The sequence below is a fragment of the Mustela nigripes genome, chromosome 12 (assembly GCF_022355385.1).
Source record: "Mustela nigripes isolate SB6536 chromosome 12, MUSNIG.SB6536, whole genome shotgun sequence".
In the NCBI taxonomy this organism is placed as follows: Eukaryota; Metazoa; Chordata; class Mammalia; order Carnivora; family Mustelidae; genus Mustela; species Mustela nigripes.
The window spans coordinates 76,475,492-76,502,539 of NC_081568.1; the positions used below are offsets into that span (position 1 = coordinate 76,475,492).

Below are 27,048 nucleotides of genomic sequence, written 5' to 3' on the forward strand. Positions count from 1 at the left end.
CAAAGATTATAGCTGTACAGGGTAGAGGGGTGGGTTTTGGCTTATGAAGTCACAAACTTATCCCTGTTCCAGACCTCCCCAGTGTTATTCCCATAGCTAGAACCAAAGTGAGGCATGTCTGCCTTGGCAGAGGACATCTGCCCTCCTATTACTCAGCTCTCCCCACTGGGCTTCCCTAGTCAGAATGCATTATGCCTCTCGTGTTCTCATTCTCTAGGTTCTCTAGGTGTGTGCACCTAGAGAGTTTACAGCTCCCTTTCTCTCTCCTCTCTTGAAGTAATTAGTCCCTCAGGACCTCATTCCTCCTTAATAATCCAGAGGAACTGAGGCAGACCTGACAGAATGTTCAGTCTACCTCGCAGGTTGCTCAGAGAGCTCTCTACAGGGGCAGAAGCTTGGATCTGTGCTTGTCCAGAAAAGGAGATATCACAGCTGCTAGAGCACCATTAATAAACCTGCATGAGAGCACAGACCTTAAAAGAAATTAGACTGTTGGCCAGAAAATAATTTTAATGCAAAGTAGCAAGGGCCACTCCACTTTGTCATTTTCCTTACCCTTGCCCTTGCCCTCCAGACTCCCCCTTCCTTTGACGGTGAGTGGGTGGGAGGAGCAGGCTGTATTTCCAGAGTGGCTGCCCATATGGGAAAGAGTCTCTCATCCTGGCAGCTTACTCCTAGATCCAGAGGAGTGCTGGTGTCCTTTCAATCTTGGAGTAAGTGTGAAATAATAAAATAATTTATATGTGATTCATGCCTCTAGCACTCCCATCGCCTTCCTCTTTATAGTCATGGGGCAGCTTCATCGTCCTTGGACCCATGGGGACCCGACATTGCTTCTAAAGAACCTGCAAAATAAATACATCATGAGAAAGCGTGAACTTCTCAGGAGTGGTGGGCTAGGGAAGAGGAGAGCAGAGCCTGCATCTTTGAACGTATCTCTTTTCTGGTTAAGGAACTAGAACCTGAAGGTAAGAGGAGGAGAGAGAAGGGAGGAAGGAACCAGGAAAAATGTACCTTCTCTGCTGTGGGGTATCCTTTGCTGTTATTCATGTTGATATTCTTCATGGAGATCAGGGTGATGCTGTCTTTCTCTCCATTGGCTGTGGAGCAGCTAGGGGTAGGAAAGGAACATGGGTTGTAACATGGGGGAGCAGGAGTGCGATGGGGTGGTCAGGGAACTGTGGGGTCACGTGTTGGAACTTCGACTTTTGTTTCGATAAACCTGTATTTTGGTGATGGGCCCTAATGAAATGGGCATGTGCTTGGAAGCCCAAAAAACTTGTATCTAGGGGCGCCTGGGTGGCTCAGTTGGTTGAGCGACTGCTTTAGGCTCAGGTCATGATCCTGGAGTTGCGGGATCGAGTCCCGCATTGGGCTCCCAGCTCCACGGGGAGTCTGCTTCTCTCTCTGACCTTCTCCTTGCTCATACTCTTTCTCACTGTCTCTCTCTCAAATAAATAAATAAAATATTTTAAAAAAAATAAAAAAAAACTTGTATCTAAATCTTAGTTTTACTACTTGCTACTCGTTTGATCTTGACCAAGTTATAATGTCTCCAAGTTTCAATTTTTTCAAATGTACAGAATGCAGTATATCTGTGTTGAAGAATTGCTGTAAGGATTTGAGATAATATTAGAAAATATCTACCATAGTGCCTGGCATGTACAGGATGTTCCTAAATAAGTGTTTTCTTATTTAAAGGGGTATCTAGAGAGGCGCCTGGGTGGCTCAGTTGGTTAAGCGTCTGACTGTTGGTTTCAGCTCAGGTCGTGGTCTCAGGGTCACGAGATCCGGCCCCACGTTGGGTTCTGAGCTTAGTGCAGAGTCTGCTTATGTTTCTCTCTCCCTCTTCCTCTGCCCTTATCCCCTCCTCTCTTTCCTTCTCTAAAATTAATCAATAAAATCTTTAAAAAAAAGATTATTAGAATCTGAATTACATATTAAATATAGTATTCTATATATATAGTTATATATAGATATAGAATCTATCTATATAGAATCTATCTATCTATCTATCTGTAAAATAATCTGAATTATATTAGAATCTGAATTCCTACACTTTTCATAAGGGGTTATAGAGGCTTAGCCCTTAGGCTGAAGAGTTCCAGTTTATCTCCTGTCTCCTGATTGTTTCATTTTAGCGTCACTCCTGTCCTGCCCATCCCTTGCCTTGGCCTCAGTGGTGGCTGTCAATATTCCATGCATGCTTGTGTGAACACCCATGTAGAAGGCAGGAAATATCAGTTCTTTTTCTTTTCTTTTTTTTTTTTTTAAGATTTCATTTATTTATGTTAGAGAGAGAGAGAGCAGGGGGAAGGGCAGACCGAGAGGGAGAGAGAGAGAATCTCAAGCCAGCTCCACACTGAATGCAGAGCCTGACACTGGGCTTGATCTCATGACCATGACCTGAGCTGAAATCCAGAGCTGGATGCCCAAATGCCTAAATCACCCAGGCACCCCAGGAAGTTTCAGTTCTGTCTTGGAGCGGGGGACTGAGAGGTCAGATAGATGATTCCTCCATTATACCTCTGACAGTCTTACCTTTCAGATAGCCCCGAACTCCCAGGCTTCTGGGGATCTGTAAAATAGTCAAAGGCAGATTGGGGATCACATGCTATAACTCAGAAGACCAACCTGTCCCTCAAAGCCCACCCAAGTGGACTACCCTCCCATCTCATCAGTGGTGCTTATGTGCCATGCTTTCCTACCCTCCAGTCCCAAAATGCATCTCTTGTTCTCTTATTAAAGAGGGGCAAAGGGGGCCCTGAGTGGCAAGGATGTACCTTCAGACTCTTTGTTCTTCCGACACTTAAACCTTAGACTGACCACACTGACTAAGACGATCACCACAACCACCAGGATGACAATGAAGCTGATAACACCTGAGCAGGGAAAATGTCAGGGTAAAGGAGAGGCAAAGGAAGGGTCAAAAGGGGGCAAGAGGAGTCCAAATTCCCTTCCCAGCTAAGTGCTCTGTAGGTAGGCTCTGAGAGCAAAGTGAATTCCCCTTCTCGGATGAATGAATGAGCTCTCAGCCCACTACCGTGGCCAGAGTGAGCTCCACAGCTGCCTCACCCCCCAACAAGAACATGGAACATGGAACCCAGCAGAGCCCAGAATTGCTGACTGGAGGGCCCATGGAGGCTCCTTCCTACCAGGGCCTCCTTTATCAGCCATGCCCTCCTAGAACAAATAGGTGGGATTTACACTTGTGTTTCCAGACCCAGAGTCCAAGTTAGTTCAGGGATGGGGTCTCCTGCCACTCTCCCCACCTTGTCTTTCTTACCAAATGCAGCCACAGTGAGCACCGTCTCTGATGTGGGACTGGGCAGGACGGACAAGTCTTCTTTGGTCCTCAGGCTCATGGTGGTTGATATGGGAGTAGTGTCTGAAATGGAATGGGGATGGGTGCATTAGTGAGGGGACTGGGAGGCCTGCCAGAGGAGAGAGCTAGCCCCCCCCCCCCACTTTCCCAGGTAAAGAACTCAGAAGGAGCCCATGCCCTACAAAAAAGACTTCCTCCTGCCACTCATACCAGATCTCGTGAGGATGGAGGTCGGACTGGGTAACATAACATGGGATAAGGTGATTGCCCTGCTGGTTGCTCATATTACTAGCTGCAGGGGACTCCGGAAAGTTCAGGATGCCTCCCCTGTTACTCTCTTCCCACCATCCCCTTGGGACCCATTTGTGCTCCAGAGATAGGGAGCCAGACTGGGCAAGGTAGAGCCCTCTGTATTTTGCCAACGGTTGAAGCAAGAGGAAAAAAAGTGCACTGGAGGTTTATCCCCATGCACTTATTTAATAAGGCAGGCTGTTGGTTAAGGGGCACAAGTTTCTGGTCCTCTTAAAAAATAGTACAATCAGGGCACCTGGATGGCTCAGTTGTTAAGCATCTGCCTTCAGCTCAGGTCAAGATCCTGGGTTCCTGGGATTAAGCCCCACATCGGGCTCCCTGCTCAGCGGGAAGCCTGCTTCTCCCCCTCCCACTCTCCTGCTTGTGTTACCTCTCTTACTGTGTCTCTCTCTCTGTCAGATACATAAATAAAATCTTTTTAAAAAAGTAGTATGATCACCCATCTCTTCTCCCCTTTGACTCTCCTTTTTTTTTTTTTTTTTTTTAAGCTTTTAAAGTAATCTCTACACCCAACATGGAGCTTGAACTTGTAGCCCTGAGATCAAGAGTCGCAGCTCCAGCAGCTGAGTCAGCAAGGCGCCCCCTCTTCCACTCATTGTACTGCTGGTCTGATCGCTGTCCATTTCCTTATCCATCCCTGTACTGCCAAATAAGTCTGTGAGTATAAAAAAAAATCCCAGACCCAAGGGGTAGGATGAAAGACAGGGTCAGGGTGCTCTTCATTGAGAACACAGACAGGACAGCAGGGCCACGACGGAGGTGTCCGTCCCCTCCCAGCTCTTGCCCCACACTGGCGTGTGAGGTCAGCCTGCCCAGAAAAGCATGGAGCCCTGGCCGAAGGCCTTTTTCCTCCCTTTCCATCATTTTGGGTTCTACCTCTCCCTTTTTTCCCCTCCATGCCTTCATCAGTCCTGAGTCCCGGCTCCTTTTGCCTTCATTGTGACCAGGCCCAAGGCTGTGTCTCTACTTCCCACCAAACCTCTCTCATCCCCAAACCAAGCTGCCACTGATGTGGCTCCTGGCCCTGCGAGGACTCCTTGTGGGGCAGAACCTGGGCATCCTGAAGAGGTGGAGAAGGACCCCAACCAGATATGACCCAGTGCTCCTGACCCTCAGCCCCAGGTACTCACCAAGTCCTGCTGTGGACGTCTGTGCCTGGGACTGACTGTCCACGGTGCTGGTGCTTGGTGTCACAGGTTTACTGGTCACCATGAGGACCTGTGAGGCCTTGTCCTGAGCTGCTGTGGAGTAAGAAGCATGGGTGGGCCTGCTCAGGTCCTCAGCCAGCATGTATAAGGGTCCCTCTTTAGCCCCAAACCTTCCTTTTCTTTACTGCTTTCAATTCCAGAAGAAGCCATCCTCTCTTTTTAACTTTGGGCCTTTACCTCTAGGGTTCTGTCTGCCTGAAATCTACCCTACCACCCTCCACCCCACAGTCCTCATCTGCGTAACTCTGTCTTGGACCTCCACTTCCAAGGTCACTCACTCTAGCATGTCTTCCCTGGCCCCCGAGTCAGAAGTGGCCTACGTCCAAGTCTGTCTCGGCCCTTGCAACACGTTCTGCTGTGCTCATCACAGCCCTTTCCCCCTGCTTTGTAGCTGGGCACATGAGGTCCTGTTTACTTGTCTGCTTCCCACCAGTCTGTATTCTCCTATAGGGCAGCAACTGTGTCTGCTTCCTCACTGGGCCTTCCCCAGAAGGCATCTGGATCCGAGCCTCAGAGTACCTTGGGTCCTAGTGCTGGCCAGAGAGCTTGGGCTGCTGGGATCTGAGGAAAGGCTCTTTCCTGCAAGGACAGAGGCAGGAGGAGGTTGGAGGGGGCAGATTGGGTGATACCACACTCCCTTACCCAGCTGAGAACCCTTGGGCTCCAAGCAGATCCAAAGGGCTAGGTGGGGGTTTGGGCGGGAAGCTGGGCTGGGGCAGGGAGCAGCCCTTCTGCAGCCACCCTCACTCACCTATGTTGGAAAAAAGTGGCTCTGTGGTCCGACTTGGGCTGCTAAAGTTTCCTGAAACAAATCATCTGAGGCTGTTGCTCTGTCTCCCTGTCTTCTTCCCCATAGCTGGAGTTTTCTAATCTTTCTCCCTGCCCCACCCCCCAACCTCCAGCCATTCATCAGTCTCCTCTTTTGAGGCACATTAGCCTAGGTCAAGCTGAAATAGTCCCCAGGAGCTCAGCCTTCGATGTCCTAAGAGCTCGGGCCCCACCCCCAGTCACCTGAGATCTGTGCTCCTCTTGCCCTAAGTGGCCAGGCCGCAATGCTAAAGTAGGTCCCGTGTGTTTGGTCTTACCCTGAGGGTGAGGTGTCTGGATTGCCCCAGGCTGGGAGTGGTGGCCTGCAAGAGAGAGCAGAACATTTTGACTAGCTTGGCAAGACTCTTGCCCAGCTCTGAGCCCACAGCAGAACCCAGTCTTTCCAAGCCTTCTGTGCTGGAAGGCAGGCACACTTGGCAGAGGGCTGGAGGATGTGGCTCTGGTTCACAGGCCTAGCTTCCTCTGAAACCATAACTCAATAGTACCATCACCCCCACCTCAAGTTCAGTGTCCCACAACCCTTTTCTGTCTCTTTAATGCCACGTGGGTTCTAAGCCAAGCTGATAGGAGGTCAGGGGAAGGTTATTTTAAACCAGTGATTTGTCCAAGAACAGAGGGCCAGTGACCTGTGATGTCTGGTTAAGGACCTAGGACTTGAGATTCTTGCTTTCCATTGAGCCATCCATTTCTCCCTGTGAATATTGTCATCTTGGTCCTGCCCCCAAGGAAAGGGGATGGAAAGAATAATGTGGTGAATAAAATGAGGTTAGGGACTGGGGTTGGTATCTGGGCTGTCTCTCTGCCCCGTAACCCAGTAGGAAGGAAGAGCACACACAGGAAGTGAGTTCTGAGGTATATATATTAAGGCCAAGGAAGCTCTAGAACACATGGCCAATTTTACCTTCACAGGCAGAGGCTACTTCAGAAATGGCCGTTGTTGGCCAAAGCCAGGGAGGAGCCAGTTACCAGGAGGCCCCAGTCAGAAGCCCTCACTGGCTTTTCGGTTTGTACACGTGTATGCCTGTGGGCCTCTGTGCCGCTGTGTATGTGTGTTTTTGTGCCCCTCTTTGCGTCCCCTGTGTGTGTGTTGGACCTGAAAGGTCAGGTTGTGTTTGCTCATTTTCCACAATGAAATCATTCTTGAAACCTGTGAACAATGTGAAATGAAAACAACGTGGGGAAGTGGACCCGCCCAGCCTGGTTCCCGTCTCTCTGCCTCAGCAGGGACCGCAGCTTCTGGCCTGGCCTTTGGGCTCCCAGGCCCCCGGTCCGCAGGGAAGTCCCAAGCCTGGGGCAGGGTGAGCGGAGGCGGCTGCGGCCAGAGCCCTCCCAGCCTGTGGCAGCCTGCCGGTCTGTTTATTTTTCTTAGCCACTGCCTTCCTCCGTGGGGCTATCACTTGGACGGTGGGGATTTAATGGTTTCCAAGCCCAAGCTTGCCCAAAGTCTGGCTGTGTTTTTCCAGGTCACCAGTCTCTGGTAGTACCCTCCCTCCTTGGGTGGGCGTAGGAGGGGGATTCACACTCCTAGGTGCCTGAGGCTGGAGAGAACTCTACCAGCTGAAAATGACTCTGGAAGAACACCTTTCAAGGCACATCCTGAAAACAGCTGTCAGCTACTGATCCAGCGTGTTTTAGGTTCCGTCGGATCTCTGTCAGGTCGTAATGTTAGCTTTTAGTGGGTGGCCACAGTACACTGCCTTCCCGCAGATGTGGGAACAAAACTAGGGGCTTGGAAGGAGTTCCAGAGTCACAGACTCCAAGTTCAAGTACCCTGATCTCTGTCTTCTGGCCCTGTCTCCCTACCAGCCCTTTCTGTCACCAGTGGATTCCTCTGTGAGTAGAGGAGGGAATTTGGGAACACCTGTTTCTGCAGGCCAGGGTGCCTCTGACCACTGGGCATACAGACAGCCCAAGAACCAAGGGCCGCAGAGATTTCTGATTTTCCCATCTCTTCTCTCTAATCCCTACCTGCTTCATGACCTTCCAGCCTCTCCTTTCTCCCTCTCTACCACCCCTGTCCCTTATTTTCTTCAGCAGCATAATTTAATAGTTAAAAAATCATAGCTTTTGGAGTCTGACAGGTGTGAATTCAAGCCCAGACTCCACCACTTCCTCTCCGACCTAGGCCTGTTTTCTCTTTAAAACTCAAATGACTTTCATACCTCATAAGTGATTGTGAGGATAAGAAAATTCATATAAAGCACTTAACCCAGTGCCTGACAGACAGTCCATGCTCAATAAATACTAGACATATTTAGTTTTGCACTGTTCCCTCCGATCCTCCAAGTCTCTGTGTATCCACGTCAAGTTGCCTTGTGGGCCTGATTAGCCTCCCAATGGTTCCCTCAAGGGAGATAGTAAGAGTACTGAGATTTTGAGATGAGAGATGAGGAAATTCAAGGGGTGAGCATGGCTTATGTAGAGTTTACACAGGATGTTTTGAGCCCTCCCACTTCCTGGGACACTGCCCCCTCAGGAGTCTTGCCGTTTAATCTCCTCCTCTGCCACTTCCGTGGTTTCTACAAGAGTTTAGTCCTGCAGCCCCAGACCAAATGTGTGACTCTGCCCTCTGGGGATGTGGGGCTGGGAGTGGTGGGGGGGCAATCAGAGTCTTACTCCGAGCCCATGGGCTTCTAGAGAAAAATCTGACCTCTTCAGGGGAGGGAATACTGGAACTCAGGCTTCCCACCCCCTACCAGGGGAGAGCCATCCTCTTTCCCCGTCCAAGCACTTTGCACTTTTTTGCACTCTTTTCTGCTGCTCTGAGAACAGGCTCATAAGTCCGTAGCAGAGGACGCCTGGAGAGTGAGGTGGGGGTGGGGAAGGGATGACCAAAGGGAAGTCGCTACCCTGTGAGTCAGAATCTCCTGGATTTCTCATGGTTCCCAGCAACTGCTCCCTAATAAGGGGACCCCTTCTGAGCTGCTTCACCCCTCATGGGCTAGCAGAGGGTAGTCTTAGAGGTGTTGTTTCCAGTCATCTCCTCTGGCTATCTTCTCACCCAGGCCACCACTGGGCGAGGATGCTGTGTACATCCTCTCTGGTAAATAGTTCTTTGTATCTAACCTGAGTCCCTCTTGCTGTGATTTGAGCTTCAAGTCAACATTTGGAATGCCCATGTTGTTACTTCTTATATGAAAAAGAGTAAGGATCACCTGTAAAGCCCAAAGTGCAGACAATTGTATGCTAGAACACCCTGGAAGGAGCTTTCTGGCCTCAGTCTCACACCAGGAGAGTCGCTTCCCCACATTTCAGGAGATCAGCCTCTGTGGGTGCCCCAGTTCATCCTGGAAATTTTCTCACAAAAGGGTTTCACCATACCTCGACTTTGCGTTTGCTTGGTACTGACCCCCCCCCCAGCCCCCAATTCAACTGGTTCCCTTCATGAGAAAGCTCTGGAATTTCCCTTGGGCATGGGCCTGGATGGAGAGCATGTGCCTCGGTTGGTCTGTGGTGAAGGATGGACAGGCGCCCAGGACTGCCAGCGGCGGGAGAGGAGCTGCTGGAGCGGAGGGGCGAGTGCCTCTTACCTTGGAGTAGGAGGATGCCGAGGATGGCCCAGCACAGTTGCGTGGCTCTGACGGTGCCCATGTCAGCGGGGTCTGTGGCAGGCAGGCAGCTGCTCCACGATGGCTCTGTCCATAGTGGAGAAGAGAGAGGGAGTGCTGGGGCGGGGTGTCGGGTGGGGGCTGGCTCTCCAGGAGCTTCCTGTCAAAGAATAGAAGGAAACAGATTGGGCCTGGCTCCAGGGGCCCTGCTCAGCCCAGCAGGCCCAGATGAGGATGTAAGGCTGGAGCAGCCGTGATCATGCCTGGAGCTCTGCCTGGCCTGGGCTAGAGCCACTGTGGTCTCTGTCCTCCAGGGCCTTTCGACAAAGATCAGTGATGGCCGAGAGGCTCCAGGCCCCCTCTCTTCCCCTCTGAGGGGCCATCAGGTCCCTCCACACACAGTCTGGAGGCTTTTGGAGGTTTTCCTGCAGTCGAACTCCAGTCCGTCCCTGTACTCTTTCAGACCAGGTCCCCATTGCCCATGACTGAACCTTGAAGCTCAGCCCACCAGCTACCCATGCTCAGGAGATGTTGAATGCTTCCTTTTCCTCTCCCTCCTCGGGGCTCCCCATGCAGATGGGATGCCCAGCACCTTTCATGGAGATCTTACAAACATTGTCCTTCTTCTTTTTAAGGTTTTATTTTTAAGTAATCTCTACAACCAATGTGGGGCTCCATCTCAGAAGCCTGAGATCAAGAGTCGCTTGCTCCCCTGGTGGAGCCAGCCAGGTGCCCCTCTGGTTATTCTGAATAGCTCTTCATTCCCTCCCAAGGCTCTAGGGAAGTATCTGTTCCTTGCCTCTTCCAGCTTCCAGCAGCTGTTGGACATTCCTTGGCTTGTGGCCACATCACTTCAGTCTCTGCCTCCATCTTCACATCACCTTCTCCTTTGTGTGCCTCTTATAAAGACACTTGTCATTGAATCTCATGACCATCTGGATAATCCTGGATGACCTCCTCATCCCAAATCCTTAACTTAGTTACATCTGCGAAGACTGTTTTTCCATGGGAGGTAATATTCCCAGGTTCTGGGGACTAAGATAACGATGTATTTTTATGGGGGTTACCATTCAGGCACTATGGCTAGCTTTCTCCCACTTTAAAGTTCCTCTTTTCACCTTTGTAATTATGTAAATACTACATATTACAATCGTTTATTATTTTGATGCACAAATTGTCCCCATTTAGGTCATTGGGGATCTCTTCAAGCTGGCTTTCATGTCCTGTTGACATGGTTCCATCATTCTTTGAGCACTTTCTTACTTTCTGGAATAACAAGATGTTCCATGTTCATCCTGTGCCCAACCTTGGGATTGGCTATTTCTCCAAGGAGCCCTAGTTACAAATGGTATTTAGAAACTGAGATCCAGTCAGTAGGCGTGCTCAGTGTTCCTCAGGGGTAGCCTCTCTAAGGCCTCTCTCTCTCTCTTTTAAGATTTTTAAAAACCTGGGTGCCTGGGGGGCTCAGTGGGTTAAGCTTCTGCCTTTGGCTCAGGTCATGATCTCAGGGTCCTGGGATGGAGCCCCACATCGGGCTCTCTGCTCAGCGGGGGGCCTGCTCCCCCCACCCCCCACCTGTCTCTCTGCCTACTTGTGATCTCTGTCTGTCAAATAAATAAATAAAATCTTTTTAAAAACCCTGTATTTATATATTTTAGAGAGTGGTGGGTGGGTAGAGGAGCAGAGGGAGAGGGACAAACAGACTTTGTGCTGAGCCATAGTGCCCCACGCAGGGCTCGATCCTATGACCTTGAGATCATGACCTGAGACAAAAATCAAGAGTTGGAGGCTTAACCAACTGAACCACCCAGGCACCCCTCCAAGTCCCTTCTCTTAAATCTGGCTCTCCCTGAGTTTATTTGATCACTCGCCTTGTAACTAACCTCCCATCTCAGCGCCACCCTCCCTTCAAGGATACCTTCTATTCAGGCTTTGACCCTTCACTCTGGGTCCTTCCTGTGCGTTCTGGGCTCTAACACCCTTCTCTGTGACTACCTCCCACCTCCACGGGCACGTTGCCTAACTTGTTCTGCCTCACCTTTGGGACTGGATTATTCCAGAAGTAAAGGGAAAACAAGAGAAGGAAGAGCTTTCCCTTTATTTTCAAATCATAAGCATTTCCTGCTGGCTCACAGTCTTCATCACAATTGTATTTTTTTTCACATTTTATTTATCTATTTATTTTAGAGAGAGAGTATGCATGTCGGGGAGGTGGGAGGAGAGAGGGAGAGAGACTGGCTGACTTCACACTGAGTGCAGAGCTGGATCCCATGACCCCAAGATCATGACCTGAGCCAAAATCAAGAGTCAGACGCTAAACCCACTAAGCCACCCAGGTACCCCTCATTGTGATCATTTTTAATGGCAACGTATTTACTATTTTGTGGTCTGTTTAACCACTTCCCTGTTTTTAAACGTTTAAGATGCTTCTGGTTTTTCTTTTTATTACTGATACTGCTGTAGACAGCTACAGGCTTCGTTTTAGCCATTCTAATAGATATTTATTTTTTTATTGTGTTTTTTATTTTCTTTTTCTATTACTTTTTAAAGATTCTATTTATTTGAGAGACAGAAAGACACAGAGAGAGAGAGTAAAGGAAAGAGCAGAGGGGGAGGGAGAGGGACAATCAGATTCTGCAATGAGTGGGGAGACTGACATGGTGCTGCAACCCAGGACCCTGCGATCATGACCTGAGCCAAAACCAAGAGTCAGATGCTCAACCCACTGGACCACAGGTGCCCCTATTGTATATTTTTTAAAAGATTTTATTTATTTATTTGACAGACAGAGATTACAAGTAGGCAGAGAGGCAGTCAGAGAGAGAGGGAGAAGCAGGCTCCCTGCTGAGCAGAGAGCCTGATGCGGGGCTTGATCCCAGGACCCTGAGATCATGACCTTGAGCTGAAGGCAGAGGCTTTAACCCACTGAGCCACCCAGGCGTCCCTATTGTGGTTTTTTTTAAAAAGAGCTTTATTGAGATATAATCCACATGCTGCTAAAGGCTGAAGGTTTGTGTCCCCTCAAAGTTCATATTAAAATCCTAACTTCCAAGGTGATGGTATTAAGAGGTGGGGCCTTTGGGAGACGATTAGGTCATAAGGGTGGAGCCTTCCTGAACAGGAAGCGTGCCCTTATAAAAGAGACTCTAGAGAGCTAGCTTGTCCCTCTGAGCCTCAAGAGGACACAGTGAGAAGGCACCATCTATGAATCAGGAAGTGGGATCTTGATGGACACTAAATCTGCTGTCATCTTGATCTTGAAATTCTCAGCCTCCAGAACTGTGGGAAATAGATTTCTGTTGTTTATAAGCCACCCAGTGTATGGCATTTTGGTATAGCAACCTGACTACCCTAAGAAGCATACTGTACAATTTACCCATTTAAACTGTACAATTCTGTGGCTTTTAATATTATTCAGAGACTTGTGCAACCAGCACCATGAGCAATTTTAGAACATTTTCATTATCTGACAAAGAAATCCGACAGCCATTATAGACCTATAGCTTTTAATAAGAAGGCTGGAAATTGGATGCGGTGGAGATGGGTAGCCCTTGCTCTCGGCCTGCTTCCAGTGATGCAGAACTTAAGATGAACCCCAAAAGGCAGCCAGGTCCCAGATGTCCCCTATCCTGGCAACCTCCTGCTGGCTTGCTCAGAACGTCCACACAATTCCCTCTCCTTCAGCTTCAGCAGCAGACTCCTAACCATGGCTTCCTTCAGTGAGGACAGGAGGGAGGAAGGGCTGCTCCTTGCTTCCCCTAGGCAACAAGGCCACTTCCGCCTCCACCGAGGAGCTAGAAAAGAGAAACGACCCCAGTGTACGAGACTGGGTCAGGGTTCTCCTGCCCGGAGAGATGACAGTGGGGAGGACCCCAGAGTCTTTATATTTGTGGTTCCAGTGCTCAAATGTTGAGAGCCAGGGCTTTTCTTCTCTGAAATAAGAGCAGATTCTTGATCATTTTAGAACCTGAACCTGAGAGGTTCCATTACAACACAAAGCCAAAAAGAAACAGAGAGAGTAAGTCACTGAACACCTGTCATGGCTGAGAACTTCCATCCCCATAGGTGCAAGGTAATGGCTTACAAAACTCCAGGACTCAAGACAGGATGGGGGTGGGAGGATGCTTCCAGTTTCCAATTCTATTCAGCAACCTTTGTCCAGTACCTGCTGTGTAGTACCAGGCACTGTGATGGACTCTGGGACAAAGACAGGAAGCCCTGATGGAGCTCAGAGGCTAGGAGGAAAAATGGGCCCCCATACACCTGTATATCAAAGTGTGACAAATGTCAGGAGCAAGGGAAGAAACATACCAGTGTAGGGTTGAAGGAAAAGAAAGAAAGCTATGTCAGTAGAGTGTGCTGAAGACTACATTCCTGGCAGAGGTGGAGCTTGAACCAAAGCCATAAAAGATGGTTAAAGTTTAGATGGTGGGAATGGGGGAAGCGCAACTCCCAACACTGAGCATAGTGATGGACAAGTTAAGGAAGGCTGAAACAATGGTCTAGTCCCAAAAGTTCCCCCTTATCCTTTCTCAGGCCTTTTAGGAAGTAGATCCAAGACTGATGAGGGAGGGAAAGGGGAGATGAGCCCTCTCAGCAGAATCAGGAATTGGGCTTTTTGACTCAGGGACTGGAGCCTCAGTGGTGGTGACTATGGGAGCAATGGGACATGTGTCTTAAGGGGGCAGGAACCAAAGAGCAGAGGCTGAAGCTCTGGCCTGTGACAGAGGCCATATTCCCTCTGGCTGAAGGCTAAATGAACCCATATGGGACATCCAGAGCCTTGGAGGCACCAGTAGGGGGTTAGCCTCCTAGCTGGCTTCAAGGTCAGCAAACCACTTGTCTCACTCAGTTGCCGGGTCAGGCCAGTGGCCCAGTGACCTGGGGTTCAGTGAGCTGGCAGATCTGAGGTCTCTGAATGTCGGAGTGTGGAGCAGCTTGGCTGAAGGACAAGGAATCAGGAGGCACCATCTTGCCTCCTGAGATCAAACTACTGGGTGAAGGGAATTCCCAGGGGTCTCCTGGTCTTCAGACTGGAATGGAGGGCAGGACCAGCACAGCAAGGGACGGAATGAAGGGTGGAGTTAGTTGAGATAAAAAAAATTACCCTTGGGGCGCCTGGGTGGCTCAGTGGGTTAAAGTATCTGCCTTCGGATCAGGTCATGATCCCAGGGTCCTGGGATCAAGCCCCACATCGGGCTCTCTGCTCAGCGGGGAGCCTGCTTTCACCTCTCTCTCTCTCTGCCTGCCTCTCTGCCTACTTGTGATCTCTGTCAAATAAATAAATAAAATCTTAAAAAAAAAATTACCCTTTATGAACTCTCCAGATGGGCACTTTTAAAAAAGGCTTTATTTTTAAGTAATCTCTACACTCAATTTGGGGCTACAACTCCGAGATCAAGAGCAACTTGCTATATGGACAGAATCTGCCAGATGCTCATGGTGAGCACTCTTCATGACTTGGACACATTGAAGCCCACACATTCTCAGAATGAAGTTACATTCAGACAAATGCAAAGAGACGTGTAGAATTCATATTTGTAAAAGCCAAAGAAGAAAAAGTCCAATGAGAAAAAAGAAATACCTTGTACAGCAATAATAAACATCAAATTCAACAACATGGTTACCCATGGGGTAAGAAGGAGGGGAGAGGTCAAGAAGTGGGGCTTCTTTTTTATTTGTAATATTTTGGTTCTTAAAAAATTTTGAAATAAACATGACAAACTGTTAAGATGGACAGAGCTGGTGATTGGACCAAGGGATTTAGTATATTATAGTCTACTTCCAGTGTGTTTGAGATATTGCATTAAAAAAAAAAAATCGAAGAGGGACGCCTGGGTGGCTCAGTTGGTTAAGCAGCTGCCTTCGGCTCAGGTCATGATCCTCGGGCTCCTTGCTCTGCAGGGAGCCTGCTTCTCCCTCTGCCTCTGCCTGCCATTCTGTCTGCCTGTGCTCGCTCTCTCTTCTCTCTCTCTCTCTGACAAAAAAAAAAAAAAAAAAAAATCGAAAAAAACGGTTTTGCAGGAAAATGGGGCGGGGGGGGGGGGGGGAGGTCCCGGGGGGGGGCGGGAGGGGGGGGGGGGGCTGGCAAGGTGTCTGGGACCTGCTGGAGGAGGGGTGGGCAGGCAGACCCAGGCTGCTAAAGCTAGCAGGGAGCATGAAAGGAGGTGCCAAGATCAAGGTCAGATCACAGTTAAGGAAGGGCTGGGCCCTGGGGAGTCCCAGTATTCGCGGAAGTGAAAGCGCGGGAGAGTATGTGTGCAGAGGGTGTGTGCGACCCATAGACGTGGCAGCTCCGGGTAGGGGACAAGCTGGGGCAGCAGGCTCTTCTTCGCAGGGCTGGCCGCCAGTCCCCGGGGAGCCTTGCATCAGGCGGACAATGCACCAGGTAGACTTTGGGCTCAACCCCTCCAGCTAAGCTGCCCGTCTCCCTGCAGGGACCCCAGCCCTTTCCCCAGCCTGAACTTCCCTTTTTCCCCTGTACATCCGGAGCTGCTTTCCCCCTCCCTCCCCTGTGCAGGGAGCTCTGTGGCCTGGACCCCAGATAGCCTCAAACTTTTAACTGGGTTGGTATTGGGCTTCCTACATGCAAAGGGACAGTGTTGAGGATGACGGTGTGACTGAGAAACTAAAGAGAGAGTGTTCTCGATAGCCTTCCCTGGACCCCAATTGCCCTCTCTTGGGGGAGGGCCAGGCTGATGGCTCCAAGTTTAGGGGAGAGGCTCCACCCCCATGTTGGGGGGGGGTGGGGAGGGCCCTGATGGTCCAGGGGGAACAGGGAGGGAGGCTAGGGAGAGAATGAGCCTGTGCTAACTTCATCAGCTGGCTCTGGTATTTATCGTTTGGAGATTTGCTATCTTCATGGAAATCCAGCCCACCTCTACTCAACAGTTAGCAGAGCCGAGACAGACAGACATTACCCCCAGCTTCTGGCTGGGACCTTGAGAGGGGCAGAGGCTCTCCTCAATGCAGGGCTCTCCTCAATGCAGCCAGGAATCCACACTGGGCATCCCCTCCCTTCCAGGTCCAGACCTGAGACCCCTAAGAAGATCCTATATTATGGGATGAGGTATCCCCTTTGCTTCACCCCAAGCTTTGGGGGTTCCTGCCTCATTTTCCTTTCTCCCTCCCCCAAGGTTCCACCCCTCTGCCTTCTGTGTGAGTTGAGGGTGGTGGAAACCTAAGATGCTCAACACAATGACTCCCTTCTCCCAGGACTTGAAGACCGGCTGCTCACTGCCCACAGGCCGGGCCATGGGACAGCAGCCCCTCGTGGGCTCAGATTCCTGACCTAGGACATATAACCTATTGGAATTTTACTGGAGGCCTGGATAGACAGATCAGTGGGAGGGGACGGATGTGGGGGGCCACACTCTGCATGCCAGACTGTAAGGAAGCCCTCTCCATCCCTTTCTGAATGACTTTGTCTCCCTATTCTCTTTCTCTGTCTCTCTACATCTATTTCATTCCTGGTTCTTTATCTGTCTGTCTTTATCTTCTTGGCTTTGTGTTTTCCTCTTTCTCTCTGTATCCCCCTCACCACGCACCTGTATTTTTCTTTGATTCTCTCTCTTCCTACATGCGGGTTTTTTTGTGGGGGGAGTTGTGGGGTTTATTGCTATGCATGTGTTTATCTGTATGTTTCCTTGTCTCTCCATGTCTTCACTCCCTTTCTTTGTCTGTGTTTCTCTCTCCCTAATGCTCTCTGTCTCTCAGTTCCCTTTGGGTGTCTGTCTTTCCATTTGGCTCTTTTTCCGTGTGCACAGGCCCATATCTCCCTTTTTCTCTCTGCCACTCCCCTACCAGGCTGGCCAACGTCCCTGGCCTTCTGCAGCTGTGAATGGCTCAGGGCAGGAGCCCCAAAGGCAACTCCCAGAGGTGCCAGGTGGGACCTGGGAACCACCGAGAGGGGATGGGCTACCCCTGCTCACCATCATTGTTGCTGCTTTTGTCCTGCTGGCTGTCTGTATCGTGGTGGCAGTCCACTTTGGGCCAAGACTACACCAGGGCCGTGCCATTCTCCCCGCAGAGCCACCAGCCCCAAAGCCGGAAGGCGGCATCTACCTCATCCACTGGCGATTGCTGGGCCACCAGGATGCTCATGGAGACACCTGGCAGGAACCTCCTGTCCCTGGCTCCTGCCCTGTGCCAGATGGGCCTAGGCTCAGCGTTGATGAAGTCACATGTCTGTAGGAGGGACACTTTGAAAATTTGGACTGACCTGGCTCACAACAAGAAACTGGACAGAGAATTAGGGCAAAAGCAACTTGGGGTCTGGACATCAGAGCTTTGGAAATGCACACATGGACTCAGCTGGAGCTGCTCTCTCGGCGGAATATTTATAGAGAAAGTGCTGATGCGGACAGGAGAAATAAAAGAAGCTTGAGGGCTTTGCCTGGAAACATGCTCCTGTGAGCATTACCAGGGCCCAAAGCTACCCTCACAAAGCTACTCCCTGCTTTTCGGGGACCATCAGATCCTTGACCCTCCTTTACCAAGTTTGTACCTCCTCCTCTCATCCCTAATCTCCTTTGCTTTTGGTGTCAGCATGAGTCCAGCTTGCAAGATTCCCCCACCATCCCACCCCTGTGCGGGGAATCTCAGAGTCTCGCTGTAGAGGTCCTGCCCCCTGGACCCCCAGGTCCTGTGAGGGCTAGTCAGGGAGAGCTGAGGCAAAGAACCTAGAGGTATGCCTTCTTTGGTACTCAGGAAAAGAAGGAAAATCTGTTGCCCTTCACTGATCAGAAGATAACCCTTTGGCTCCTGGGGCCTAACCCTCCTCAACAACTTCCAAGGCCCTTGTAAAGCCCCAAGCACCCATTATATCTCCCTACATGGCTTTTGAATGCCTCCTACTATGTTGGGGCAAGACTTTTTCTTGGCTTCCTAGGAAGGGATGGAGGGAATTCAGGGGCTCTCTTTACCTGTCCCTTTTTGTGTGTATGGGCCAGTTGGAAGCAGACTAAAACTTATCCATGACGTGTCCCAAATCCAGAACCTTCCAGCTGGTGGGAACACAAGAAAGGAAAAGGAGCTCCATGCTGTTTGTCTAAGGGAAAGAAGGAGTGAGGAGAGGGATTTGCGGGGGGATGGTGGGCGTGGAGGTTGATAAGATGTGGGAAGGCAGTGCTGAGCCTCTAGGTGCCTCTCCAAAAGGCACCCTGTCCCTGACCCAACTGTACCTCAGTGTTGTGCTATTGAGAACATGCAGATAGGCGTTTATGGAGGGGCATCTGGGTTCTTTACACTGGGGAATGCCTGAGGACAGCAGATACACCCTGGTACTGGCCTTGGTGAGACCCTGGCCGTCAGGAAGGTGAGGATGGCAGACAATGCAGAGGAACAGAGGTGGAGATCGTAATGTGCACTGAGGACTGGCCTGCCTCCTTTGTGGTCCAGCTGTACACTGGGCACCCGACTCACCCGTGGACCTGTGGATAGCCTAGCGTTCACTCCGCATAACAACTTTGGGAGAAAGAGCCCCTGTTCTCCCAGTGTTACAGTGGAGGAAATCCAGATCCCCAGGTGGACACAGGTGCCAAGTGGTGAAGTCAGGATTTGAACCTGAACTGTCAGACTCTCCAGCCTAAGCACCAAGTTGGGGGCTAGATGGGTGGAGGCAGGTCATTTTGGAAAAGCCCTTGATTCTCCCCTGGTTTCTAGGCACAGGAATGATTGATATAAGGTTGGAGGAGCCTCGGGCCTTGGGGGCAGGATGGCTGGGACATTTGGGAAGAAGAGATTGTGTCCTCCTTTCCTCCTTAGGCTCTGGAATCCTTGGGAGCAGTTGGTTCCTTCTGGCACATGTGTGTCTGTCTGTTGAGCCCATCTCCATAATGATGCTGTACGCAGAAATTTGTGCTGAGCATTTGTGATAAAAAAAAAAACAAAAAAACAGAGGTGAGGGGCGCCTAGCTAGCTCAGTCAATAGAGCGTCCAACTCTTGATCTCGGGGTTGTGAGTCTAGACACATGTTGGGTATGGAGGTTACTTAAAAAATTTTAAAACAAAGTGAAACAAAATCAAACCAGAGTGGGAGGTAGGGAACAAGTCGTGGGTAAAACAGAAGGAGCTGGTGGAAATGGGATGCCTGCCCTCCCTGATAGGGGAGGTTTGCCACTACAGCATGGTAATGGCTCGGTTCTAACAGTGATGGCATGGCATAAGACACAGCAGATGCCTGGGTGTATTGTCCGAGGTTTCCCAGAGTATATCCTATCTCCTCACACAAACCCTCTTCTCCCCTTCCCCCTTATCCGTTTGCAGGCTCTATCATCCGGGCACATTCATCCAGTGGCCCCTGGTCCTTCGAGTGGCTCCTTGCCCCGGATGTGGCTGTGTGCCCTTCATGCCATCGGTGTGCCTGCTCAGGCCGCTCCGTATTCCCCAGCCTCTCACTAGAGACAAAGGCCCATGGGGCATGCTACACTCTCTGCCCCCAGCCTGACTCCTGGGCTCCGTCCGCAGTGAATGCATGCCCACCACCACACTGCCCTGTCCGAGAATAAGGAGGGGTCTAGGGGGTCTAAGGAAGTGGAAGCACGTCTGTACAAGTGGATTTGGACATTTCAGATTGCTTGTGTGAGTCAGAGTCCAGCCGGAGAAAGATGGCACACTCATCTAGGTCATCTGAGGAGTGCTGAAAAGGGGGCTGTTTACGGGTGTCTGGTAGCGTCTGACTCTTGATTTCAGCTCAGGTCATGATCCTAGTGTTGTGAGATTGAGCCCCACATCAGGTTCCGTGCTGGGCGTGGAGCTCCTTGAGAATCTCTCTTGCTGTCTCCTTCTGCCCCTCCCCCCCATCCTCCCCCTGTACACCCTTGTATGTACTCTCTAAAGAAAAAAAAATTTTTTTTTTTTTTAAAGAAAGGGGGCTGTTCAGAAAGGGCAGGTATAAGGAGACTATAAGTGAAGAGTGAGTGCTCCAGAAGGGTCGTTAGCAGGAAGCCAGGACCATCGCTAGGTCTGAGCAGCAGGGGGAAGGGGCAGATAATGGAACCTGGGGAGAGACAGGGCTACCGAGAGTGCGGCAGAAGCATGGCTTTAGGTTAGAGATGCAGAGAGCCCTTGGTGCTACAGGGAGGAATCTGGGAGAATAACTACCCCAACTTCGCCCCCTCCCTTTCCCTCTGTTCTCCTACTGGGGCTTCCCATGGACTGAACATGACCAGAATTCAGAGAGCAAGGGAGCTTGTTGATGCCGTCCCAGGACAGATGAGGGAGAGAGGGCTAGAGAGTCAGTCTGGAGGTCCAATGAAAGACACCTGACACATCGCTTAAATTTATCTGGCATTTAGAGTTACAAAAATGTTCCATACAATCATAATCCTCACAACAACCCTGCAAGATAGGTAGGACAGTGATTATAATCCCATTTCACAGATGAGGACACTGAGGTTCAGAGAGGTAAAACAACTTGCCCAAAGTCATAGGATTCGTCTTGAAATGTTAAGTTCAGGGACCTTCTCTGAGAGGCTCCCTGTGGGAGGAAGTGGTTCTGCTGGGCATTCAGCTGCTAAAGAGAGCCCTTCAATCCACAGTCTCGGGGATCCAGAGTCTTGGGGAGCACTGGGATTTCAGGCCAGCGGACCCTGAGCATCAGAATAAATCCGTGCGGAGTGGGAGAGGCTGCTCCAAGCCACTGATGAGGAGCTTGGGCTCCTGGGACAGCGTGGAGGAATTGGGTGCAATCGAGGTGTCTGGGCCACCCATAGTGACCTCCTTTTCCTCCTGCCGCAAGTGCCGGAGAATCTCCTGTGACAGGGAGAAGCTGCTTCCCTCTGCAGGTTCTGGAACAAGGATGGGGAAGGTGGGTGAGGAGTGTGGAGAGGACCTCTCCTGTTCTCACTTGAACATGCCCCGAGGCTTTCGGGGGCAGATCCTCCAACCCTTCCTCTCCCTCACCTCTGTGTTCTTTCCCACCCCTGGCCCTGGGGCTAGTGTTCCCTGGAATTCTGGGGCTAGAAGTGGTTTTAGAGATAACAGAATTCCACCTTCCCAATCCTAGAAATGGGGCTCAGAGAGAGCAGAGACCAGTAGCCCTGATCTCTGTGTCCTGGGGCTGGGGCTCTTCTGCTTCTTCTAGCATTCCTAGATGATGTCAGGGGCTCCTGGAGCCCATCTCTTCACACTCCACCCAGGACCCGTAGCCAGATACTCAGAAAGCAACTGAGTGCCCTAAGTGGAGAGGTAGGACCTTTCCCCGGGCAGGAAGGAGCCAGGCTTGGATGCCTTGACTGCTTGGGAAGACCCAGGGCATGGTGCCACTCTAGCTACTTCTAACCCCTCAGGACACCTCTTCTCTTCCCACCCGGTAGCCTATCAAGCCCTCACCCTGGTAGACGATAAGGCGGCAGTTGTTCTGTGAATCAGGGGCATCTGCCAGGATGTCTTCAAGTATCCGGCAGAAGAGTTTGGCCTGCTCAAGCCGATCCTCCCGGCTAAAGCCAGCTCGGCCATCCTGTGACATGGCGAAAAGGGTCTGCAAGGGGGTGGCATACTCCAGGACACAGATGCCCACCTAGAAGAGGTGAGATGGGGGCAAGACTCAAACAGGGCCCAGACAGACAGACTCTGGACCCTGGTGCCACTGCTGGGGCCCCACTCCCTCCGCCTGTAGAGATGGAGTTCTGGGAGGAGGCAGCCCTGATGGGATCCATGGAGTCTGGTGGCCTTTGCTCCTAAAATCAGGACCACGACTGTGCTAAATTTACCCTCCACAGATCCTCCTTCTCGATCCTGGCACAAGGCTCACTGAGTCACTCTGCTGTCCACGGCTCTGCCCTGTCACCCAGGGCAGAGACCCAATTCATTGGTTCCCTCAAATCAAATGTAGGGGCTGGACTCTGGGTTCAAGCTTGGTCTGGGCTTCCTCCAACCTATCTGAGATCTTACATACATTCTCACACCTTCGTTTAGGGCAACTTTATGGTCAAGTACGTGGTTTGTCAGGTTGAAATCATCCTGTTTCTTGCTGGTTCTTTGAGTCTCGGTTTCTGCATGTGTGAGGTAGGGCTCATAACAGTCCTCACCCCGCAGGTGGTAGCGAGGGTTAGCTGAGGCGGTCAGATGACTGGCATCTGGTATGCGCTAAGGGCTCGATTACTGTTATTGGTTGCTATCGTCCTTCAGAGCCAAATCCTGCCCAGCCATGGGACCAACTTGGGAAATGAAGGCTCAGAGGAAGGCAACGGATTTGTATCAGTGCTTGGCCCAGGGTCAGAATTCTGGTGCTCTGGGCTGGATTTCTCATTAGCAGCACCCTTCTCCCTGAACACTCACCGGTTGCCCATTTTCCAGAAGCTCATAGACACTGTTGGTGTAAACCCGGCCCTTGATGCCAGCACGGTCAGCACTTTGCTTCGGCAGCTCATATAGGAAGCGAATGTTGGGGTCGGCCACACTCAAGTCGTCAGGAACCCCACAGTCCAGAGGGAAGAGGATGTGTAGTCGATGGCTCCCCAAGCCCCGGAGCATGTTGGCGTGCTGTAGATTGTACATGCGTATCCGGGCTGGGAGCCCTGGGGTGGAAAGGCCCAAGAAGTCATTCCTACAGCCCTGTCACCCAGGGCAGAGACCCAATTCATTGGTTCCCTCAATGTGTGAGTGCAAGAGAACCACGGGTCCAGTCCACTTGCATTGTGCCTGAGCCAGGAAGGCAGAGCCTTCGGGAACCCTCCCCCCACTCCTTCTCCTCTCCTCCCTTCAGTTGTCCTTTGTCCAGATGTCTCTGCTCACCCCGCTCCTTCCCACTACAGCTTTTAGGGCTCTGAGAGGCAGGAAGAGCCCTGGAAGGTGACATTCCCAGCACTCCAAGGTGTACAGGGTCTGGCCACTTGCTCCAGACCTGTTTCCTAGCAGAGGCCCTGGTGACAAGGGCAGAGAGCAATGAGTTATGGGAGAGCCATGCTCTTGGCAAGCAAGTCAGAAGAAATGAGACATGACACATGGGCTCGTAGTAGAGTGGTCAAGGATCCAGGCTCTGGGCAGACCTGGGTTCAAATCCTGTCTCCACTCACTAAGCTGTGTGACTTGGGAGAAGTGACTTCACCTTGTAGAGCCACGATGGTCTTATCTCTACAAGAGGGATGATAATTATCCCTTGTCCACAGGGTATGAATTAAAAGGGAAAATGCACACCCAGACAATGCAGTAAATATTCATTGGAAGAACTCATGCTTAACCTGAGAGAAATCACTTAATGGCTCTAAGCGCCATATTCCTCCTTGTAAACCAGGCATAATAACATCCTTCATGCCTACAGAATTGCTTTGGGAATCAGATGATTCCTTAGGAACAAAAATTCTTTGAAAAATACAGCAGGTTTTATGTCTTATTGTCTGTCTTAAAGATCTGGAAATAGAAGTGTTGAGAATGGCTCACCTGGCAAGATCAGTCGCAGGTACCCAATGTAATATGACCATGCCAGCCCGTGGGCCACGTTGAAGTTCTTTTTCTCACAGACTGCAGAGACCTCAGCCGGGGCTAGGCCCTGTAGACGGCAGGGTGGGGCTGGGGAGCCTCCATGAAGTATAACCAGATTCCTCCTCCTCAAAAAGTTTTCCCGACCAGCTGCCAACCTGCTCCCTTCTCTGCCACTGTTGCAGAACATTACACACTCTACTCTAAGGACCGACCTCTAAACTAGTCCCATCCCCACTGCTGAGCTCAGAGTAGGACCTACTAGCTGCTCCCTCCACTTGACTACACCCTTCACCTCCCTCTGTGTCTCACCTGGAGCTCTAGGAGGATGTTCAGTGCCTCTGAGAGGCCCAGGAGGGCAAGCATCCAGGTGAAGGGCAGGCCAGCTGTGTTTGGGAGGGAGCCATAGAAATAGCAGGACAGCAGCAGCAGAGCCCCACAACGAATGGGGCAGCCCAGGCAAGCCCGCATAGCCCTCCAGTAGCTGCCCTGGTACCTACAGGGGACAGGCAAACTCTGGACTGCTGCCCAGCTCAGTCAGGGAGATTCAAGGAGGGGCAGGGCTGGGCGTCAAGAGAGCAAGATGGGGGGGGGGGGGGGGGGGGAATTGCTATGGGTAATGGAGTCACCTGGAGTGGAGGTGGCACATCTCCTCAGTCAGATGACAGACCCCCTTGAAGAGCAGTCCCAGCTGCAGGGAGGCCAGGTGGAGCACCAGCCATCGGAGAATGTGTTCTGGTGGCTCTCCCAGAACCCAAAGGGCTGCCAGGCAGACAGTCAACAGAACGAAGGCTGCCTTCCGGGCTCTGGTCCCCCTAGGCCGTGGGATGGATGGGTGCAGGCTAGAATGGGACATCTGTGGGTACCAAGAAACCCATGGCCGTTATCCTCCCACTCTCCTACCATGGCGGGACAGCTTTCTCCTCCTGTGCCCAGCCGGGGTCAGAGGCTGTTGTTGGAGATGCCTCTAGAGGACAGGCTGGGCTTAGAGCACCCTAGCACTCCTGTCTCGGAGAGATTTGTTGAAAAGAAGCAGGGGAAGAAGTGGGTGCACCCACACATAAATACCCTACCCAACCCCAGGAAGACCACAGGTGTAGTGAAGAAAAAAAGCAGTGACTGTCCCAGACCCAGACCTGAAAATGTCCTGTGAGATGCCACCCACCTAGGGACTGTTGGGAACCTGCGCTTCCCTCTCCACCGAATCCACCCCAGGGAAGGCGTTAGTCAGCAAACATGGCACACAGTCTGGGAGTGCAGGCAGGACAGTTGGAAGGCTGCTGCCCATCTCTGGGTGTCTGGGAGCCTCAGCCTTGGAGCCTATGCTCCGCTGCTCCTGGTCCTACTTACCTTCCACCTCGGAGACTGCAGATTGTTTCTGGAAGATGACAGGGAGAGGTCTAAGGCAATGACTCCCAGCGACCAAGTGCAGACTCTCTAGGTACAGTCTGAAAATGGGACTTTAAAAAACAACTAAAGCTTTTTCCACAACACTGCAGCCCTGGCGTCTCACCAGACCACAGCTCAGGAGAGGACGGTATTTCCTGCTCCCCAGGAAGGGAGGAAGGGCCCTGATGAGCCATAGTCCAGTCTTGATGTGGAGAGGGAAGCTTGAGGAGGCCCTTGTTCATTGCCCTTTGCTCCCCCTCACCGTCCCCTGCAGCCATAACCCTGACCACCTCAAGACCCCACGATCAAACAGACTCTCCAGCGCCCAGACAGGGCTCCACACACTCTCAGCGGAATGCAGCACACACACTACACCATACTAACCTGCCTGATTTTGATTCTGGTCTGGACGCAGATCCTCTTTTTCTGGAGACTGTGATATCAGGAAGGAGGAAGGGAGAATGAAAGTTATTTCCTGTAACAGCAGCCTTTCTGGTAAAAGGTTTCACAGCAGCTGAGAGCCTGCAGGGGAGTGGGGCTTTGGCTTCCACGGGAAGTAGCCACGCCTCTGACTTCTCAGAGAGAGCCCTGTGATTCTAGCCAAAAAAAGTCACATGGAACCTCACCATCAATCATCATCATAAAGGGTTTACCATGTTCCAGATAGGATGCTAAGTGTTACACATGGTATTTTTCTTAATCTGCTGAGCCACTCTGGAAGATAGCTAGAATTATTCCCCATTTTGCAGGGGATCTGTCTGAGGCTCAGGGTGGTAAATGGCTTGCTCTGTGCCTTGACTGCATGGGAGGGGGTGGAAGGTCCAAGTTTCACATCTATATATTCTCCTGTGGTGGCCGGGAGTATCTCTGGCTGGTCTCTGGCAAACTGAGAAGCTGATTTAACCGGAGGACAGGGCTGGCCTGGAGAGTAGGATTGGGGTGGCCCCCACAGAGCTGCAGCTGTTTATTCTGGCCAGGCCAGCGAGTCTTTGCCTGGACCCTTCACCACATCACAACCAGAAACCAGGTGGACAACACATGCACTCACAGATGACAACGGGCCTCCCATGAACAAGGAGGCCTTCTGAAAACTCTTGTTTGCAAAAATCACTTCCTCTAAATGGGGGAATTCCCTCTATCTTCTCTTCCCCACAAGTGGCTCCCAAGGGGGCCCTCTGAGGTAAGCAAGGGCTCAGCTGCTTCAAAACCAAAGAAAATCAAAGGTGCCCAAAAGAAGGCCTGAACAGAGTTCTCCCAGCCCCAAGAGCCAGCTGTGCCAAGTAGCCAAGGGCCGCTAGGCTACGGAGGACCTACTCCCCCAGGGGACATTGCCTGCTCTGTGGCTCTGACTGGTCATTATTCCCCCCAGACGTGTTCTTCACTCCATCCCTTCCTTCATCCCACCCCCCTAAAATAGAAGTTCCTCTGCTTTAGAGGCCAGATGGGGACTATGCATCTGAAGCCTTAAAAAACACATGTGTCATCACAGATCTAGCAATCTACTTCCAGGAACCCTTCATCAGGAAATACTCAGACAAGAGGCACCTGGGTGGCTCAGCTGGTTAAGCCTCTGCCTTCGGCTCAGGTCATGATCTCAAGGTTCTGTGATCCAGCCTGCTCCTCCCTGTCCTGCTCTGCTTTCTCTCTTTGTCAAATAAATAAATAAAATCTTAAAAAAAAGAAATAATCCGACAAGGACACAAAAAATGCCTATTTTTCAGATGTCTGTAGCATTATTGTTTACACCAGAGGAAAAACTGAAAGTTATGCAAATGCCCAACAATGAGGACTTGTTGACTAAATTGTGATGCATCTTATAGTAGAAGGTTGCATAGCCACCAAAAATAATGACTCTTTTTTAAAAATTTTTTAAAATTATTTATTTATTTATTATTTTTTAAAGATTTTATTTATTTATTTGACAGAGAGAGATTACAAGTAAGCAGAGAGGCAGGCAGAGAGAGAGAGGAGGAAGCAGGCTCCCTGCTGAGCAGAGAGCCCGATGCGGGACTCGATC

At 50.9% G+C, this 27,048-nt stretch overlaps 3 protein-coding genes across 9 annotated transcripts; 1 reads left to right on the top strand and 2 right to left on the bottom strand.

Moving 5' to 3' along the window:
* Positions 1–490: 490 nt before the first annotated feature.
* Positions 491–9,343, bottom strand: ECSCR (endothelial cell surface expressed chemotaxis and apoptosis regulator). 4 transcript variants are annotated; one of them, XM_059417697.1, is made up of 10 exons: positions 9,204–9,343; positions 5,931–5,975; positions 5,597–5,647; positions 5,365–5,424; positions 4,768–4,875; positions 3,287–3,388; positions 2,784–2,882; positions 2,542–2,578; positions 1,015–1,111; positions 491–845 (listed from the first exon to the last, which is right to left on the bottom strand). In XM_059417697.1, the coding sequence occupies exons 1-10, from the start codon at positions 9,262–9,264 to the stop codon at positions 837–839; spliced, it is 669 nt and encodes a 222-aa protein (XP_059273680.1). In that variant the 5' UTR covers positions 9,265–9,343; the 3' UTR covers positions 491–836. The 4 variants fall into 4 exon arrangements, with proteins under 4 accessions (XP_059273680.1, XP_059273679.1, XP_059273683.1 ...); XM_059417696.1 differs by having other exon boundaries at positions 4,768–4,878; XM_059417700.1 differs by lacking the exons at positions 5,365–5,424; positions 5,597–5,647.
* A 6,145-nt stretch (positions 9,344–15,488) lies between these two features.
* SMIM33 (small integral membrane protein 33) lies at positions 15,489–19,002 on the top strand. The gene is made up of 2 exons (XM_059416608.1): positions 15,489–15,609; positions 17,028–19,002. Exons 1-2 carry the CDS (start codon positions 15,601–15,603, stop codon positions 17,412–17,414), a joined length of 396 nt encoding a protein of 131 aa, XP_059272591.1. The 5' UTR covers positions 15,489–15,600; the 3' UTR covers positions 17,415–19,002.
* A 1,495-nt stretch (positions 19,003–20,497) lies between these two features.
* On the bottom strand, positions 20,498–25,551 carry STING1 (stimulator of interferon response cGAMP interactor 1). 4 transcript variants are annotated; one of them, XM_059417702.1, is made up of 8 exons: positions 25,416–25,551; positions 24,993–25,020; positions 24,272–24,498; positions 23,955–24,138; positions 23,604–23,712; positions 22,503–22,741; positions 21,555–21,741; positions 20,498–21,010 (listed from the first exon to the last, which is right to left on the bottom strand). In XM_059417702.1, exons 3-8 carry the CDS (start codon positions 24,496–24,498, stop codon positions 20,820–20,822), a joined length of 1,137 nt encoding a protein of 378 aa, XP_059273685.1. In that variant the 5' UTR covers positions 24,993–25,020; positions 25,416–25,551; the 3' UTR covers positions 20,498–20,819. The 4 variants fall into 4 exon arrangements, with proteins under 4 accessions (XP_059273685.1, XP_059273686.1, XP_059273684.1 ...); XM_059417703.1 differs by having other exon boundaries at positions 24,993–25,090; XM_059417701.1 differs by having other exon boundaries at positions 24,993–25,102.
* Between the last annotated feature and the right edge of the window lie 1,497 nt (positions 25,552–27,048).